The sequence below is a fragment of the Haliotis asinina genome, chromosome 4, assembly GCF_037392515.1.
Source record: "Haliotis asinina isolate JCU_RB_2024 chromosome 4, JCU_Hal_asi_v2, whole genome shotgun sequence".
NCBI lineage: Eukaryota > Metazoa > Mollusca > Gastropoda > Lepetellida > Haliotidae > Haliotis > Haliotis asinina.
The window spans coordinates 27,442,466-27,461,743 of NC_090283.1; the positions used below are offsets into that span (position 1 = coordinate 27,442,466).

At 42.2% G+C, this 19,278-nt stretch overlaps 1 protein-coding gene across 1 annotated transcript; it reads left to right on the plus strand.

Annotated features, from left to right (window-relative positions):
* The first annotated feature begins 242 nt into the window (after nt 1-242).
* Nucleotides 243-18,077, plus strand: LOC137282406 (sulfotransferase 1C4-like). The gene is made up of 6 exons (XM_067814154.1): nt 243-538; nt 8,308-8,534; nt 11,222-11,351; nt 13,730-13,824; nt 16,299-16,476; nt 17,461-18,077. Exons 1-6 carry the CDS (start codon nt 388-390, stop codon nt 17,571-17,573), a joined length of 894 nt encoding a protein of 297 aa, XP_067670255.1. The 5' UTR covers nt 243-387; the 3' UTR covers nt 17,574-18,077.
* The last annotated feature ends 1,201 nt before the right edge of the window (nt 18,078-19,278 follow it).

The window sequence follows — 19,278 nt, forward strand, 5'->3', positions numbered from 1 at the left end:
TGCTATAAAAACAATCAGGTCTACGATTTATCGTCTGCTACATGCTCACTGGTCCGTGCGATACAGGGTCATTTAATTCACTACCGTGGGATGTGGACGCCCATGAGTAACTTTGAATAATTGTCTTTTTCATCATGAATTAAAAAGTAATACTAATATGCTAACGAAAACGATAATTACTCCACCTTTGAATTGATTATACACCACAACAATTTCATTAACGTGACAATCGATAGCACGGAACAGACCTGTCCCCCCCTTCGATAATATCAACTCGCCCGAGTCACAAGCGACCGAACTGTCAACATGTCCCGCAAATAGAAAACATTACGGCAGCGCTGGATTCCGTTCTCGTGAGACTTCCAGCGCGTTGGAAGAATTAGAAATATGACCACTGAAATCCTTCACAAGTTACCAGGAGAACATGTTTATGAAGGCATTTTGTTTTTCGGATATACTCCTCCGGATGTTCTTGACGCCGTGAAGGATTTTGAGGTGCGAGATGACGACGTGTTCATCGTTACCTACCCGAAAGCAGGTAATGGCACTAACCGCATTTGTTAACAAAACTCCTGTGACATTATCGCGAAGGCACTTAATATCTGGAATCGATGTTATTGTTTACATGCAACAACTGAGATATTACTGACATTTATGTTCGATATAGATGGAGCAATTAGTTTGCCATATACTACCCGCATCACGACTGTTATAAACATCATGTCCGTTCGTCCGAGTCAAGTGAAAATCTGGACGGGTTGGTCATATTTTGTTATTGCATAAATACTTTGTTCAAGCAATTAGTCCGAAAAGAAGGGCGGACTGGGTTGATGTGAAATATTCATGAAGCGACATCTATATGATTGAATGAATAATGTGTATAGATGCAGATTTCATAAGTTTGTGGGTATAAACATTCAAATATTAGCAGAGAAAGGTAGCTATTCTCAATATTGAATCACAAGAGATGATTTTATCCTCTGGTTTTATTGTTCGGCGTGTGTCAACTGAAGAGAGAAGATAGAGACTTAACTGACTGTATAGTCATGGAAAGGAGACATGGCGATATACAATCTTTTGAAATCAACGAATTACCGTGTGAACTGCCGGATAAACGTCCATTGTTGGTGGTTTAGAAAAGAATAAACATGAAATGCTTATCCAATATATGCATTGGATATCCAATGTACTTTAGGTATGATCCTCAAGCTTGCAGTGTTTCGGCGAATTTTTCGGCATCGTTTCGATAACGCTCCTAGTGTTTTGGTCAAATCCAGCTTTCAAGCGTACACTTCCTTCTGCCCGACAAATAATTGATATAACCGTTAAAACCGAATAAGGCCTGACAGCAACATTTTGGGTTCACACAGAGAGCCATTCTTTATGGTAACTACACCATGCTGCATGCTTCCAGTGTCAGTACGTCGAGTGAAGTAGAGGAGAGACAAATAATAATATTGATGCCAATTTAATGGCGGTAACATTGTGAATTCATGCCTTCACTTCGCTTAATGTACGGTGTGCGACTTTACAACACGTGTGTAATGACAGACACTGTTAGTGTTGTATCTGGTTCCCAGTTCTCCTCACACACGACAGACCCTATACCCGTTTACATCATATTAGTAAACGACCGTTTTGACGGAACACTCGGAAACGACCATACTGACGGTACATACTGTTCCAGATGCGGAACTGGGGCATATGAAACAATGTCTCTCTACCGTGACAGCTTTATTTGTCCCAACTCAGTGGTGTCGGAGCAGCTAAGCGGTTAAGCGTTCGCTCGTCACACCGAACGTCCGGTTACAGTGTGTGCAGTCGTGATATTTCTGGAATATTGCTAAAAGCGGTGTAAAACTAAACTCACTCACTGTTGTGTTGCGAATAGAGCCATTACTTATACTTGATACGCCAAAGAGGACGTTTAATCTCCCAGTGTTGAAAAATTGTTTTCCCACGTTGCACTGGGTATTATAGGAAAAAAGAAGGGTGTATTCAGTTCAGCACAATGTGCCTAAGGGGTTACACTTCTGTATGGCATCTCGGTAGGCTTGCACTATGAAAATTGCACAAATGCTGACTTGTACGAAATCCAAACAAGCGCCTGTATGCAGATAGTTAAAACTTCAAAGGCCACTTACGGTAACCCCATCTCGCCCTGCCTCACCCTCTTTGACCAGTGAGGGTACATGTATATGCAACATCATGGATGTTGGCAATAGAACTAGCATAAAACATCCACATGCCGTCTGTATCTGGGATAGTCTGACCCATTGGGGCTCTTCATTTACGATATGGCTTTTATAGGTGCTACTAAACTCTAGATGGAGGAAAACCAAGTTCTATGGATAGTCAGCTTCTTTACTACAATGAATGTTTCGGTGTAGGTACTAACGTGTACATGTAGAACCACACTTCCTTGATAACGATGCTTTTACACCTTCACACCTAAAATGTCTCTCAAAGAAATTAAACCCTAGATATTAAACAGCTATGTACTACAACAATAAATACTGGGCAAAAATAGTTAGACATATATGTAAATTTTAAAATTCTGAATAATATTCCTTACCTGACACATTGATAAAATATCAATCCTAAAAATACCAATATCCCTAAGTACATCATTGTTACCATCGCCAGATGTACGGTTGATGTACATCTCCCTGCCTACTACTATAGTCGCGGTGGAGTTTTTGTCCATGTTTGACGTGGTACCCTTCTCTGTAATAGATTCGGCAAGATTAGATATCAAAGATAGTTAACTCAAGATGCTGCACATAGACGTCAAGTTATTACAGTTATAGTGCAATATCCACGTCATTTCCCCACACTAGATAGCCTTTTTCTGAGTGACTGTGTCACCCTGTATAGATGTGTGCAAACATGCACTGTAAGACCTTTACGTGGTTCTACGGGATCCCAAGCACAATTACTAAATTGATTTCACATCCTATTGCTAATCAGCATGATTTGAAGTATCCCCTCTCAAACACGCACCTACATCGGTTGCTGCATAACGGTTAAATGATGCGTCTAAGCAGTGGAGTTCACACATGTTAGATACGGTACACGGATGTGAGTAAATGGATGATGATTCGTCATTTCTAGAGACAAAACCCCAGACACCAAGCAGGTGTCACAATAGCAGCTATACGAGCAGTACAATCTCAATAGTAGTGGCATTTGGCTACATGATCATGACTGATCCTAAAAGATTATCAATGGGTTAGCGTCAGTTTGTTTATTTGTAGTAGTGTTTAGTAACCTAAACTAAACAATGTCCAAAATAACACAAACGCCGACTTCATCAGTGTGTCCATTTCTCCATGGACCAGCATTCAATCGACTTTATCGGGTGGTCAGACTCAACATGGTTGGTCACAGTATCATTGACTGGTCAGTCTGGTCGGAGATCGATAAACTACAGGTGAAAGTCATATTTGAATATTTAAGTGCAAATAAAATCGTTTAAAGAGAGCAGTCACGTCTGGTCCCTTTTATATGGATTAGTCCAAAATAGAAAAACGCTCAAAACAAAATCGCTGATGGAGAGCAGCCGTATTTGTCCCTGTGTATACCTTACAAAAGTCATGTATTGGTCTGTAACGTTACAACAGACAGTTCTAGGACATGTGAAATGTAAGGTTATAAGTTGACAATGATAAATTGATTACTTCGACAATAAACTATACTGTATACTTTATGGCAATGACGATATAGAGGTGACAAAAGGTACACTCAGGAGGAGACTGTTCTAGTATGCACAAACACGTGTGTATGCTGTCGTGCAGTGAAATAAGGACTCGGAGTTTCCCCATAAACAATCTTTGTTCAGACTCGCATGGTGCGACGAGGAGGACGCCAGGTTCTGTTTATATGTGAACATCCGGGTAAGAACTGGTCTTCACCAACCTACGCTAGTCGTTAGCAGGCATGTGCCAAGCCTTCTATCGTGAAAGCCCGACAGGCTGGAAAGCCTTATATTTACATAGTTCTCAGGGCTTGCCCAACCTTTTCAGCAACATTTATGTGAAAGCCCGTTTTTTTAATAATGGTAGCTGTGCCGCTGGTGAGAGAGTGACAACATGGGGTAATCAGAGTTCTTGACTTTGTTGATGCATGTCATCTTATCCCAAACACATGGATATTTATTTGGATTGTCTGCCCAGACTGTTATTTACAAATGGCCGTCATATAGATGGAATATGGAGTGCGGCTTTAAACAAACAAACAAACAAACAAACAAACAAACAAACACACACACACACACACACACCAGGTTGTATGGACTGTATAGTGTAACAACCAAATGGTGCTGCTTATTACAGGGCAGTGTGTCACGTTGAAATCAAGTACGGTATTTACGGCCGCCATGACCTGTGTTCCGTTACGGGAAGGTGCGAAACTGAGGCCGACCATTTATATTGATTGTGAAAAGCGGAGGAATTATTGGAACAAGCACTGGGTTATTTCTCAGTGGTTTTGATTTTATGTTTTACCTGTGGCGTGCAATGCATGGTATCAGGTGGCAGTCAATTTGCCCTGGGTCGTTAAAGCGTGTTCCGATTGGCCGAACAATTATGTGACTGTTATTAAATGCCATTAGGTATATTTTTTCTCGCTTTTGTATGATTCATTTCCTAGAGCCAGTGAAAGCTGGAATTGTGCCAACGAATAAAAATATTGAATAATACCATTTATACATTTCAAAGAAAAGTAAACGCGTGTAATTGTATGTTGTCTGGTTGTTCGACTAGTATGAATGATCACAGTATACAGAAGGGCGGTGGGGTAGCCTAGTGGTTAAAGCGTCCGCTCGTCACGCCAAAGAGCCGGGTTCAGTTCCCTACATGGGTACAATGTGTGAGCCTGTTTCTGGTGTCCCCCGCTGGAATTTTCCTGAAAGCGGCGTAAATCCATACTCACTCGGAACCGTTTCATAACCTCCTGTCATAAACTTACTGACTGAGTGAGTGAGTTCTAGTTTCACGACGGGTTTAGCGATAGTCCAGCAATACCTTGGCAGGGGACAACAGAAAGGGTCTTGTCACATCTTGCCCATAGGAACGCGAACTGAATATGAATACAGTCGCGGCTCTACTTATATTGTTTTATGTTGCAGTTTTCTATAGTGTAACAAATAATATACGTGTATGGTGTTGCCAACGTGTCATGACAAACGTGGGCAGGCCTGTGTAAGATAGACAAGGAGGGCATGGCCAGGACAGTTGTAGGCTACAGTTGTGTTGGCTTAACTACTATGACATGTTGTCCATAGGTATTCAAGACCAAGATGTACATATGTAAAAAGGCGAAAACATTACTGGCTTGCTTACTTAACTGCCATTACATGGAGTAAAGGGAAAAAAGTTTCGCGAATCTGACATAACATTTACAATGTATGGATTCATATTTCGAAAACAGACTTCACTTACAGAACAACGATAAAGTAGATACTATCAGGGGTCATGTTGCATGACTAACACATTTGACTGTGAATGCGACACCATGACTTTAAGTCGTTCAGCTGTTGTTCATGTGAAAAGAACTATGTTTGCTTTACACTATTTATTAGACACAGTATTCTAAATCAGGATTATTACATTAAACTATCTGAACTATTTAAGCTCTCACACAAGTAACCAGAGGAACAAAGTTAGACTTTGACCCGTTGTATCTCCGACAAGTCAGAAACGATTTTGAAGCCTTTTTTGCAAGTATAAAAATCTATTTTACTAGACTTCTTCACATGGAGTTTCAATCAAAGTGTCGGAAGTTGATTTCACGAATAAAAATGTATTGATCAGTGGAGACAACGTCACTCCGTTTTATGCGAGGAGAGTCAGTGATACTCTCGAGCACCGAATCATAGTCTTCTAGCTGTCTGTCCTCCACACATTTCAAGAATCAAACTTGTTATAAATATAAATAATCCCTTCTCAGATTGTGCAATCAAATATGTTTGTTTTATACACAAAACACCTCCATAAGGATTACTATTTTTAACACGTCAATAAGGGTATTCTCAAAGACAAAACGTTTGAATAATTCAACACATAGTCTACCTGGCGTCAGATGTATTATTGGTATTTGTTAGGATTGATTTACAGATAAAGAAATCTGGAATTTGATTTCACTTTGATAACCCAGCGATTAAAGTTATCTGGAAACAAATATTGTTGGACATTTTGAGACGGTCCCCAGGAGTTAATCAAAGTCGTGCATCTTCAAGAGTGTACTACTGCACGGGTTGTATTCAGACAGTCATGGTCGTGGTGAATAGACGCGTAGCGGTGGTATTCTAACAAGCTACTCGAGAACCAGTAGAAAAGCAAAACCCAGACCTCAGTGGGTATAAAAAGCGAACGGAAAACGGAAGCCATTAATCGATTTACGAACATGGGGCAGTCTAGCGCACGAATCCACTTCCATTAAGGGGATATAACTCCTAATGTAAAGTCCAATATGGGCGCAATTAAGCGATTTAACCTCCAGTTAATCTTTAATGTATTGGAGGTTAGAAACTCCGGTTTATGGTATGGTCTTGTGCACCGTAAAAAAGGACTTCTACTTGGCTTCGTACGAACACTGCCTCAGGGTAAGGAGCAGTGATAGCATTGATCGCATATATTCCTACCAGTGTGATTATGGTAAGCCAAGGCTTGTGTTACAGGGGGGTGGGGGTGGGGGTGGGGGGCGTGGGTTGGCTTTGCTACAATTGTATATCAGCATAAGATCGTCGATATGGACTTCCTGGATATCACAACACAATACCTGAGCTTGTGAGCTGAACGTTCCATTGTCGGACTCGTGATTGAGTGAGTTTAGTTTTCCGCCGCTCCCAGCAATATTCCAGCTATGTGACTGTGCATAATCGATTTTGGACCAGACTGTCCAGTGATCAACAGCATGAGCATTGATCTGCGAAACTGGGTTACGATGACATGTGTCAACCAAGTCAGCGAGCCTGACCCACAACCCCACTCTTACGACAAGCGTAGTCACCTTTTGAGGCAAGCATGGGATGCTGAAGGCCTATTCTACCCCGGATCTGCACTGGTCCCTCGGGCTCCTTAGTATAAAGTTCCTGGGTTTCACGACACAATACCCGGACTCGTGAGTGAGTGAGTGTGTGAGTTTTACGCCGCACTCAGCAAAATTCCAGCTGTATGGCGGCGGTCTGTAAATAATCATGTCTGGACTAGTGATCAATAGCAGGAGCATCGATCTACGCAATTGGGAACCTATGGCATGTCAACCAAGTCAGCGAGTCTGACCACCCGATCCCGTTAGTCGTGTTCTTAAGACAAGCAGGGTCGCCTTTTTTGGCAAGCATGAGTTGCTGAAAGTCTGTTCTACCCCGGACTTTCACGGGTTCCCAGACTCGCGAGTATAAAGTTCTAGGATTTCACGAGACTATACCCGGACTCGTGAGTTTTAAGTTTCTGGGTTTCACAACACAATATCCGCTCTTGTGAGTTTATAGGCCCTGGGTTTCACAACACAGTACCCTCGTTTACGAGTATAAACTTCCCGGGTTTCACAAAATAATAACCGGACTGGTGAGTATAAAGTTCCTGGGTTTCACTACACAATACCCGCGCATGTGACAGATTGACTCGCTTGAAGTACCAGTTAGCAACTGGAAGAAAGACAGTGCTGCAGTTTCTGGATGGAGCTGGACATTTAATTAAACTGCAAATAAATTAGATTTGTTGCGAACAATGATATGAACTTAAAGGGATATCTTCAATGACTTGATATAGAATTTGATACATATGTGCTTAATCACTTATGGTTTGACGTAACTTGATATGTTCAAGTTTATGATTATATTACATTATTTGATATATGCTTATGTACACATATATATACTACCATATATACTATTAACATGGTCAGACCAACTCAAACCGACTCACAAGTTTGTTCCTCATTATTTGGGTTAGTCCATTAAACTACAGTGAACAGCATACAAATCATATGTTCACTCAAGGGTAAATTTTTTTGGATAACGGTGTGGGCGAAATAGGATGTAGGCGAAATGGGAACAAGCCGGTGAATATATGGTGTCTGGGTTTTACGACACAATACCCATGTTCCACTACAGTAGTGACACCTGCATGACTTGACATTGCCCCCACCCCACCCCACCCCACCTCTTCCTCCCCCAGCAAGCCGACGCCATGGTTTAGCTAGACAACTGTTTCATAGCGGCTTTAAATGTGCTCTCCATTCAGGTGTACCCAGACACTGTAGTCTTTGTTTGGAACTAACATAAGAGTCAATTCTGCCCCGCAGGAACAACATGGATGCAGGAAGTCCTGTGGCTGGTGATGAGTGACGGGAATTTTGATTCGGCCTACCAGAAGCCCGTGTACTTCCGGTCTCCCTTCCTCGAGTTCAAAGACGACGTCCTGAATGAGGTCGGTCTGGAGCTGGCCGATCCGATGCCATCCCCGAGAGTCATCAAGAGCCATCTTCAGGTGAAACTGATGCCAAGACAAATCAAACAGAAACAGTGCAAGGTAAGGAGTTGAATGAGTGAGTTAGTTGGGTTTTAGCAATATTCCAGCATCATTACGGCGGAAAATGCAACGTGAGGAGGATGCGACTAGCTTAATTATAATCATGAAACCAGGCCGAAACATAGTCACACCCATCTGTCAGCCATTACTGACGATTTATTGAGTGAATATTGTTTTATACCGCATAAACAACATCCCTGCTATATGAAAGACGACTGTAAATAAGTCAGCCTCTGCCTCACAAACCAGTGGCTTACCGTGGATTACGTCTGGGACACGACGGCACTCGGTCGCTGTAGGTCACACATTGTGGTCACTAGAGGCAGATTCGTCCTCTTTTCTCAGCTGATGGATGCAAAGGTCAGGGCAAAAAATCAATTCCTTATGGCTCAGATATATTTACCTCGTCACAGCTACCTAGCTTTCTGTGATAAGTGGATCAATCACTGTGTCGAACACTATGACGACTTCCGACTGATCATCTTTGTATATCTTCCCCACCTTCAGCAGGTGTTAGTATTTTATTATAATGTTTGGTTGAAGTAACGGAGGGTCACTATTTGAGAAAGATTATCGCAAAACATGCCATTTCAGTTATGAATACTGAAAACACTAATTACTTTTTAAGAGTAACAGTTTCAAGAATCTGGTGACGAAGCAGTAGACCATAAACTGTAATGGCCTGCATTTGGTATACACGTAAATGCATTAAGCTGATAGTACATTCCGCAGTGACATCGTGCATGTTGGTAAAATCAAACAATTGGTAATAACACCTCACAGTTGATAAGATAGTCATATGTTTGGTAATAACATTGGTAATTACATTTCGTAATAACACCAGACGTCTGATAATAATATCATACATATGTAAGGAGGTCAAAAAGTTCGTAGAACACACGACCTTAAGTTGTAAAACGCTGATGTATGTCGTATGTCGCTAGTAGTAGTACATACACTGATCATTCATGAGATACCTGTTAAAGCTTCAACACCTCGCAGCAAACAGTATCAATATTGAGATAACTGAAGAGAGATAAAACTAAACTCACTCACTCACTCACTGATCCAGGTCTAACCCTGATGTTCACGGGCCTGTGGCCTAGGGTCTAAACATATTTCCTGAATGTTCTTGTGGTGATACAGAAATGTTTCATTGAGTAAGATGTATTTGATAGTCGGCCACTGCACCCTGACAACGTCACGGAGAAATCGATGGACGTCTCCGGTGTATGCCGCATTTCCTTTTCAAGAACCGCCAGGTTCACAACAGACGTCAGGTCAGACTCCCTGTCCACAGAAATAGACGTCTGGGCCTCCTTACTAAAGGTTGCTCCGTGAAAGGAGCCCCAGGTTTGTGGTAGATGTCAGGTCTCCAGTAGATTCCCGATCCATTTCTGAACGAAATTAATGACCTGTATGTCATGAACTGACTGTATGTATTGATTACTGAAGTCCTACAAATGTATCTTTTGTATGGTTCAAATTTGGGGTTCAATAAAACGGCGAGTTGCAACGGAGTGTAGTAAATGAATAGGCACCATGGCGTCTGACAGGGTGAAAGTCACTGGAATGCAACTCCAAAGATAGCTTTGTGGTAGTTCAGAGCTATAAGGGTAGTTCAGTTCTGATGTACATACGACTTCATGCAGATCCTTGAATGAATGCTAGTAAACATATCAACAATTTCCTCACATGTTCATATCACTGTCACGATAGTCTGTTTGCAGTGAAAACGTACAGATGAATTTCACTCTAAACAAAATTCTACACAGAAAAACAAAACAAAAGAAAAAAATCGAATAAACTGAAATTTAGATTGCGAATCCTCATAATTGTACCTTGCCAACTGCACAATATCGCTTATACTGGTTTGTATTACAATGGAGTAAGCGCAGAAGCGCCGTTAACTCAGACCAGCCCTAGTTGTTATCGGTGTTATATTTATTGAGCGTACCCCTCCTGTAATACAAACACCGACTGCAGGTGCTATACAGCAGTACAGAGAACAATAGAAAGACAGCAAAAGACGGGTCGTCTCGTAACAATGTTGGTCGCAATCTGACTTTCTCATGTCACAACCTATTCATTCCACTCACTCTCGTCGACGACTTTCGAGTCAAAAGGACCTATAGTCATACATTATCCAAGGTTTTCGAATTTGTTCGTGTTTTCAAAATGATTGTCTTTGTAAAGAGACCCTCAAATCCCTTTGCTTTGCCTTGGGGTTGAATAAATAGCGTTAGTGTGAGTGAGTTTAGTTTTACGCCGCACCCAGCAATATTCCAGCTATATGGCTGCGGTCTGTAAATAATCGAGTCTGGTGATCAACAACATGAGCATCGATCTGCGCATTTGGGAACCGATGTGTCAACCAAGACATTAAGCCTTACCAGCCTTTCCTGTTAGTCATCTCTTACGACAAGCATGGGTTATTGAAGACCAATAGTCTAACCCGGACCTTCACGGGTATAAAATATTCTTAGTCGTCTTTTCACGAAATGACTGAAATTTTTAGTCATTAAGATTTCACGAAATGACTGATTTCACAATCTGACTGTAGTATATATATATACAGCTTCATGCAAATCTTTGAATGAATCTATAGATCATAACAGCAACATCCTTATCCGTTTTGGCCTAGTTCGAAACTTTTTTACTATGTTGTCTTGACCGTTGCTTCCCAGATCGTGGTGCTGTTCCGTAACCCCAAGGACCTGTGTGTGTCGTACTACCACTTCTACAAGTCCAGCTCTTCATTCGGAAACTTCCAGGGGACGTGGCCCGAGTTCCTCTATATGTTCCTGTCGGGACACGGTGAGTCGGGCACCTTGGTCCACGTTACACAGGGAGGGATGACACAGTTAATGATCATATACTTTGGGAAGTTTGTTTGTTGTTTTACGCCTCAATGTTCCAGCTATGTGGCTGTGGTCTGTAAATAACCGAGCCTGAACCAGACTATCGAGTGATCGGCGTCATGAACATCGATCTGCGCAATAGGGATACAATAACATGTGTGGACCAACTTAGTGAAGCCTGACTATCCGATCCCGTTAGTCACCTCTTACGACAAGCATTTGTTGCTGAAGATGTGAGGGAATGTTTGTCTGCAGTATCCCCCTTATATCAATGCCATATGTTAGTAATATAGCTACAGCAAGGCAGACCTGGGAATAAAGTATGGCAGTTTACGTCAAGGGGAATGGTGCCTTGCAGCCACTCACAGTGCCCAACCACGCCACTGTAGCGATGGGATGCTCTGAACATACTTCAGAATCCAAACTTGATCGAACACTAGTTCTTGTTTGGTGGAGCATTTACAGACCACAGGCAAATACTAGTATATTGCTGAATATCGCGTGTATACCAACACAAAAACGCTCCAATAACATTACTGGATATAGCGCAGTTTACGACAGTTCAAAAGGTTAGTTGATGCTACCTTCAACTACGGTTTGTTAGACCAAGGAGACCGTAACAGGTTAGAGATAATCTACTCGCCTTGTATTCTCCCTGGTTAGACTCCACATGGCAGTGTAACGGATAATATTAAAACTGGGATTTGGCGCTGATTGAGTTTGACCTGCCTGTACCTCAACGCATCATCTGAAAGATGGAAGTTCAATGATGTCTGACGCCCTGATACGTGAGATGCCATGGCAGGGAAGTTGTAAAATTGAACAATTTAGGGGAAATAACGTGAATTTTTTCAAATACATCACTCACACTCTCTCAGCTGATACAGCAAATTCATATGTTTCAAAAAGATACATGGCGGTGGAATAGCCCAGTGGTTAAATAGTATGTGTTCGTCACACTGAAGGCCGGGTTCACTATGGTATACCGTTGAGTAATTCGTGTCTTTAAAAGGTTATGGTAACGTGTGAAACAGTAAGAACTGCCATTTGCTCAGACTGTACAATTAGCCAGATACTTACTCGCTTATGCCTAGACACGGCTCGCTGAGAGGGATTGCAAGTATGAGATAATGTCAATCCAAAATGCGTCTATGACATTATATGGCCGTGCAGGGCAGACGACATAGGATCGCATGTCAATATTCGTGGAGCCGTACTAGACGTTATGTCAGTTGTCCAATTCCTCCTGCAAACAAGAGATCTTTCTCCATATCCCAAGCGTAACGCTCAGTTATCAGTGTCAATTCTCATAATCGAAGGATTCTCACTGAAAGCATTTCACTCTCATATCTCTACTTAGATGTCTGGTTTTGTCGTTAACCCACACTGCCGCCTGATTGTATGTAGACCATATTCTGAGGAAGCTAAGCATTGTATATAGCACTGTGCATCAGAGTGTCAATCCCCTGAATCACGGATGCCGCCATTCTCTTTCACTCAGACCTGAATCCCAAGCAGAACCTCACTCTAATTTCAAAAGCACATTGTCTATAATCCTGCCTGGCTGTACCGAATACTCTCTAAACAGACCACTAATCCCGCATATCAAATTTCATCAGCAGCGTCACCACATATAACTGTTTAAGTAGCCATTGAATAATTGGTTGAGTGAGTCTGAACTTTTAGCTGTTTTGAAGAGCATTTCAAATACTTCGCTGCGAGTCAGCTTTACATGGGATGAACTCCCCAAATGATGACGCACTTCACAAGATATGTAACACTTGGGTGAAACCCACGAGCACGGAACGGTCTCTCGGGTACGGTGTCTCGAATACGGTACCACGGGCACAGTGTCTGGGATACGGTGCCACGGGTACGGTGACATACATAGATATACGAAGAACATCGGGATTGACTGCGACCGTAAATTGTGACATGCCTAAGGGTTTCTGCTCTACGCAGTGAATTGGGGAGACAGCACTTCAACGATAAAGTTATATAATAACAGTTGTATACGCTTCAGTTTTACACTTGCATATGTGAATCTTTCAGAAGTTTTTTTTTAAAAATAATTCTACACACGTTATTGATAGGTCTGTCAGTCTGAGGGCAAGTATTATGGTGACTGATTGATTGAGTGTGGTTATAGGCCGCTCAGCAACATCACGCACCAGAAATGACCTTTACGTATTGTCCTCATGTAGGGAAGCGAGCTCGGGTCTTCGTCGTGACGAGCGAATGTTTTAACAACTGGATTGCCTTGTCTTTGTATTATTATGAAACGTGTGGTGATATATAGGAGTATTTGTTGTGTATTGCTGTATTTCTGTACAGTGGACCACGGATCATGGTTTGACTTCACGCGGGGATGGTGGCAGGAGCGACACAACGCCAATGTTCACATCGTCTTCTACGAGGATATGAAAAAGGTGAGGATAGAAAATGTAGCACTTTAAATTCCGTTCCCTAAAGCTTCGGTTACAGAAATTAAATTGGTTGCACGTGGAACGCAGGCAGTTACTTCTCTCTTTTTCACCCAAAGTGAAGTTTGATAATATTCTGCCACTTAATAATCACTTAATCATTAATCATTTAGCTGCTGGGAACTGCCATGTAGGGTGTTCATGAGACGTGTTCGTTGTTACAAATACAACTCTTCTATTCGTTTTGAGCCTATTGCATCACGAGTCTGGGTTTAATCTATGCAACGTATAACAAATGAAAAGCTTATCGTGCAAGAAATGCCATAGCCGTTCTTGAGAGCTCAATCACCTATAACAGATACTGCTTTTATAGATGGATTGTTTCCTTCTTGAACACCGTTCCGATTCATCATCTATAGAATCGTGAATGTGGCTGTGCCACAAGTGCTTTGGGGATCAGGACCCTCTGTCCTACAAGACGCGTCTGAATAAGGTATCATTGATGATAGGCGGCGACAATGGATGTGCTGATTATTTATTGTTATCAAAAATGTCGTTTTAGAGCAATGTGTCTTCAGTACGTTTTCCACGACGTTTAGCCGTGATATTGTCACGCAGATGCTTCGCCGATTAACACAATATTGACTAGTAATGGTCTGTCCATTTTCCAGGAAGTGTACCAGTAGGATTCTTTGGAATCCAAGAGTACCAAAGTCATCACCATGCAAACAGATTGATCAGAATTTATTGTCTTGGAAGCAGCATGTACCCACTGCTTTGCCGGTGTAGCCTATGGTAGCCTAGATGGTCACACTGTTACAACTCTCCAAACAAATGAGTTGGGTCTGCTCCAAAACGACGAAATTTCTCATATCAGATAATGAGCCGGGAGTGCTGGTGACCAGGTGCCATAAGCCTTGGAACCCAGAGTACTAAAACCTTTGTCATGGCCTGATAATTCCTCAGAATATTCTGATCTCTCACATGAGATATGCCTTGTATGTGATCCGTATCACATAATTTATATTACTGAGTGGCGGCAAGTTGTAGTTCTTTCGTGACCTTGGATCTTTTCTTCCCATCTTGAACCCCGCTGCCCACCACTGTACAGTGGCAGAGGAATCAGGATCATGTTCGCACCATGTCCACATAGATGGTTGTTGGCGGTAGCCAGTCCTTTTATCTCGAGGGCTTGCGGCACTTCGGTTAACCAGCTCTAGTTATCCCCCGCCGCAACTCGGGGGACTATGTATTCAGCAGCATCTGCACGTCCGTACGTATGTCCCGTTTCGTGTCAACGCGATATCTCATTAACTGTTGTACCCAGTGTCTTCAAATTTGGCAACAGCCTACATTGGGGGATTGTGCAGACACTAGTTTAGGTGGCCTTGACCTTATTTTCAAGGTCACCACGACTCTGACCTCTTTTCAAACTCTTGTTAACGCAATATCTCATGCACTGCTGTACCCAATTTCTTCAATTTTGATGACAGCCGAAGTTGGAGGATTATACAGACAGTTGATTTGGGTAAACTTGATCTTATTTACAATGTGAGCACAACACTTTGTCCCTTGTTTATCCCGCGCAACGCGTTTTGCGGGGGGTATTAAAATGCACCCCGCCCGTCCGGAGCAGAACTCTGATTGATTGATTGGTCTAGTGGTGCACTGGTGCCTTTTGATCGTTTTGGAATTCTGAATAAATTAGTTTTGGCGTTTCCGTGGCAACAAGTTTGACTTCGACTGAAATTGGAGGTAATGCATATTGATGACTGTGTCTTTTTGTTCAAACTTATGTTACCGCGATATCTCACAAAATATTTTGCAACCAGTGTCTTCAATTTGTCTTCAGTTTCATGCGTCCTTTGTGACCAAACAGTAAAAAGTAGTGAATAAGTTGTAAATATTTTATTCTTCTTTAGCGGCGGCGGGCATTGCCATATCAGTGGCAAACACTTGTTGTTAATGTATGTTTACCGAAAAGCGAGCCCTGTAAGGGTGGAGTTAACGTTTTCTATCATAGAAACTTGACCACAGCACACCAGCTATAAATAAGCAACAACGACTCATTTTTAAAATATTTTGATAACTTTTCATGTGAGAAACAATGTGAAAAAGTGTATATACATCAAGCCCGTGTTAATGTCTGGTTTTGAAGATGTTTGAACGGGCATGCAAGAATGGTCAATACAGTGTTAGGAAACAGATCAAACGAGTATGCAGTGGTAGCACTACGTGTTCACACATGCTAAATACACAGTGGCTGGTTGATCATTGTTTATTTTCTAATTTTTATAATTCACTGATAATGGATGTGATCAATACCGCGTTTGCCCTATCCAAACGTATGTCCGAGTATACGATTAATACAACTGTTTATCAATACACCACTCAACATTTCAATTATGCGGTTTATTGCAAAGCTGTTTTTATATGACATATATTGATTTGGAATTTTCAGGCTGTCTACTTTCTTACAGGATCTCCCAGGCGCAATCAAAGAACTGGCCGAATTTCTGGGCAAAAGGAATCTCGAGGACGCTTTGATTGACAGAATAGCTCGACATTGCACCTTCGACAGCATGAAACAGAACCCTATGACGAACCATGAAGACGTGTATTCAATTGACAGCAAAATATCGCCTTTGCTACGAAAGGGTGCTGCAGTCTTTATGAAATCTTGAAATTGCGATGTCGCTAGCTCGTTGTTTAAGGCTGCACTCAGCAGTAATCCCAGCGTGATTGCGGCGGGATGTGAGCAATTGAGTCTGGCTCAGTCCAGTGATTGACATCATGAGCGTCTGGAAATTGTGACGTGCTCACTGCTATAATAGTATAATCAAGGTTATGTAGGGTCGAAATGGTGTAAAATGGAATACAAATAGGTAATGGTTTTGTTTATTTATTAAGAAACAGGAGGTTTTCCCGTAGCTCAATGGCATATGAAAGTGCGAAATGTCGACCTCCCAGGCTGGTCTCTAACCATGGTAACATCTTAAGTAGACGAGGAGCTGACGACTGTGGTCTTATATTACGCTGGGTGTCCACCTCTGATGCTGCTCATCATGTCATGTGATGGACAGCTTCCATACATAAGCACATTTTGTGAAGGAAGTCCCTTAATTGTGACAATAACTAGTCTCCGCTACTCCGGAAGATCTGAAAAGTCTGGTCTTCCAGGATTTTTACTGGGGAATGGTGACTGCTGCCTCAGATATTGTGGTTAAAATACAAACAATTAAAGTAAAACCCAGCCATAAGAGGTGATTAACGGGATCGGGTGCTCCGCCACCTCGCTGATGTGACTGACAGACACGTCATTGTATCTCATATGCGTAGATCCATAATCATGGCAATCACTAGAGTGTCTGGAGCAGAGTTGATTATCTGCAGGCCGCTGCCATATATATGTAGCTGGAATACTGCAAACATTCTCAACAAGCTGAGGCTATATTTACAAATGGGCCCTTTTTCTATAACCCACCTACCTTGCCTAAAGATGTTAATACCTACTTGATATCTGCAATAGGGTCTTCTCTAACCAATAAGATGGGTTAGTATAGCACTTGCATGGTCTGTTCAGCTCTTCAAGCCACACACAACATTGCTGTCCAGTTATTGGGACTATTATATGTGTTACAGGGACCGTGGGCGACTGGAAAGAGCTCTTCACAGTGTACCAAAACGAAGTGTTTGAACAGGAGTTCACCAAGCACCTTGGCGATCTGAACATTCCCTTTGTGTATCAGCTCTAGGCAGGGATGGGGAAGTGGAGAGAAGTTTGCGGACATACTGAAAGACCCATCCTAAAACTTGCCATGAAAGGGATAATCGTGTGATCGTCTTGTCATGGCACCCGGAAAATGTCATGAACCATGTTTACAGACGAGACGCCTCGGTTGTGGTTGGAGCAAAGCTGCACCCAGTAGCAGGCTCATAAAATACATATTTGTTACTCTATGTCATGTAGTATTTGTTACATAGCAAGTAACAATTTTCGCACTGACCAGTCTTTGGTAAATTAATAGTCATACATTATGGTAAGGGTAACTGTCAGGCGTGAAACTAGGCATGTGCTACCATTATGAAAGTGTTGTCATTATATAATAGCCTCAATGTTTGCAGGAGATAACACAAACAAACGTTTTCTTCGGGAAAATACCAAAGTTTGTCACACTCTCTCAAGTCAGTGTGCATCCGGTTATGTATTGAAGAGTTCTAACTAGTAAACAATACAGATAATAAACACTTCTCCATTATTTGTTCTTCTACCATGTTGGCATTCATTTCCTGGAATATCTATTGTTAAAACCCTCAAGCTCAAACTGTAGGATCATCCAGCAGAAGGTGAAATGGGTTCAGGGGCAGGGGGTGCACCCTAATGTAATTTGATACATTTGTGACAAGCTTCCTTGTGTTTTCACTAAGAATGCTGATCCTGATCCTCAGACTGTAGGGGAGGAACGCTATGCAGACCATTTCCCTTGTGTTGATGATGTCATGTCAGCTGTGTGGTGGTGGTTTCCCAACTCGCCCCATTTGCATCTACATGAAACAACCAGCACACGTCAGATGTGTGTGTAGTTGTGGTTGGGTGGGGGAGGGGGGAAGGGGGAAGGGAAGGGAATCTTTTTCTGCGGAGGGTCAGTGTTTACACCACTGCTACAAAAATAGAAGAAGCAATGTCCAATACTACCTACCACTTCCACCTTCCGACAGGCTTCATACATGTAGGAGGACGGCTTCAATGAGACTGACTGACTTGGGTATGGTTTTATGCTGCTCTTAACAATATTTCAGCAATATCACGGCAGGGACGCCAGGAATGGGCTTCACACACTGTAACCATGTGGGGAATCAAACCTGGGTCTTCGGCGTGACGAGCAGACACTTTAACCAGTCTAAGTAAACTTATCCTCAGTACTTCTCGTTACACTCCACCACTGAGTCTGACAAAACCTTATGGGAGGTCGCGTCAGGTAACCTTTGAGATTGACCAATCAGAAAACAACTTACCAAATCGCGAAAGTGCACATTCGCACATCCCTTATGAACTTTTTATCTCGAAAAGGTTCGTACCCGAACAATTCCGAATGCTATTTAGCGTACGATCGCTTCCACGTGATGCACACGGCGTACGTACTGCCATGACAACGGTGAGTAAACTGTCCCTGAAAATAGTGTTTTTGACAATATTCAAGGATGTTAATTTGCGGAAATATTAGCTAATGGTAACGATGTCAACAGAAACCCCAAAGCGTATATACTGCAGGTCAAATAAGTGTGCTATATGCTGATTTTTTTGTGTGGAGAGATCTGTCCCCCCGATCCCTAAATAGTAGCCGTTGTCTGATTGGTTAAATCTATTTAACCGTCTCGCATTTGACTGGACCGTCACTGGTTGCTCAAAGGTTACCTGACGCGACCTTCTACTAGGTTGTGTTAGATCCAGTGGTGGAG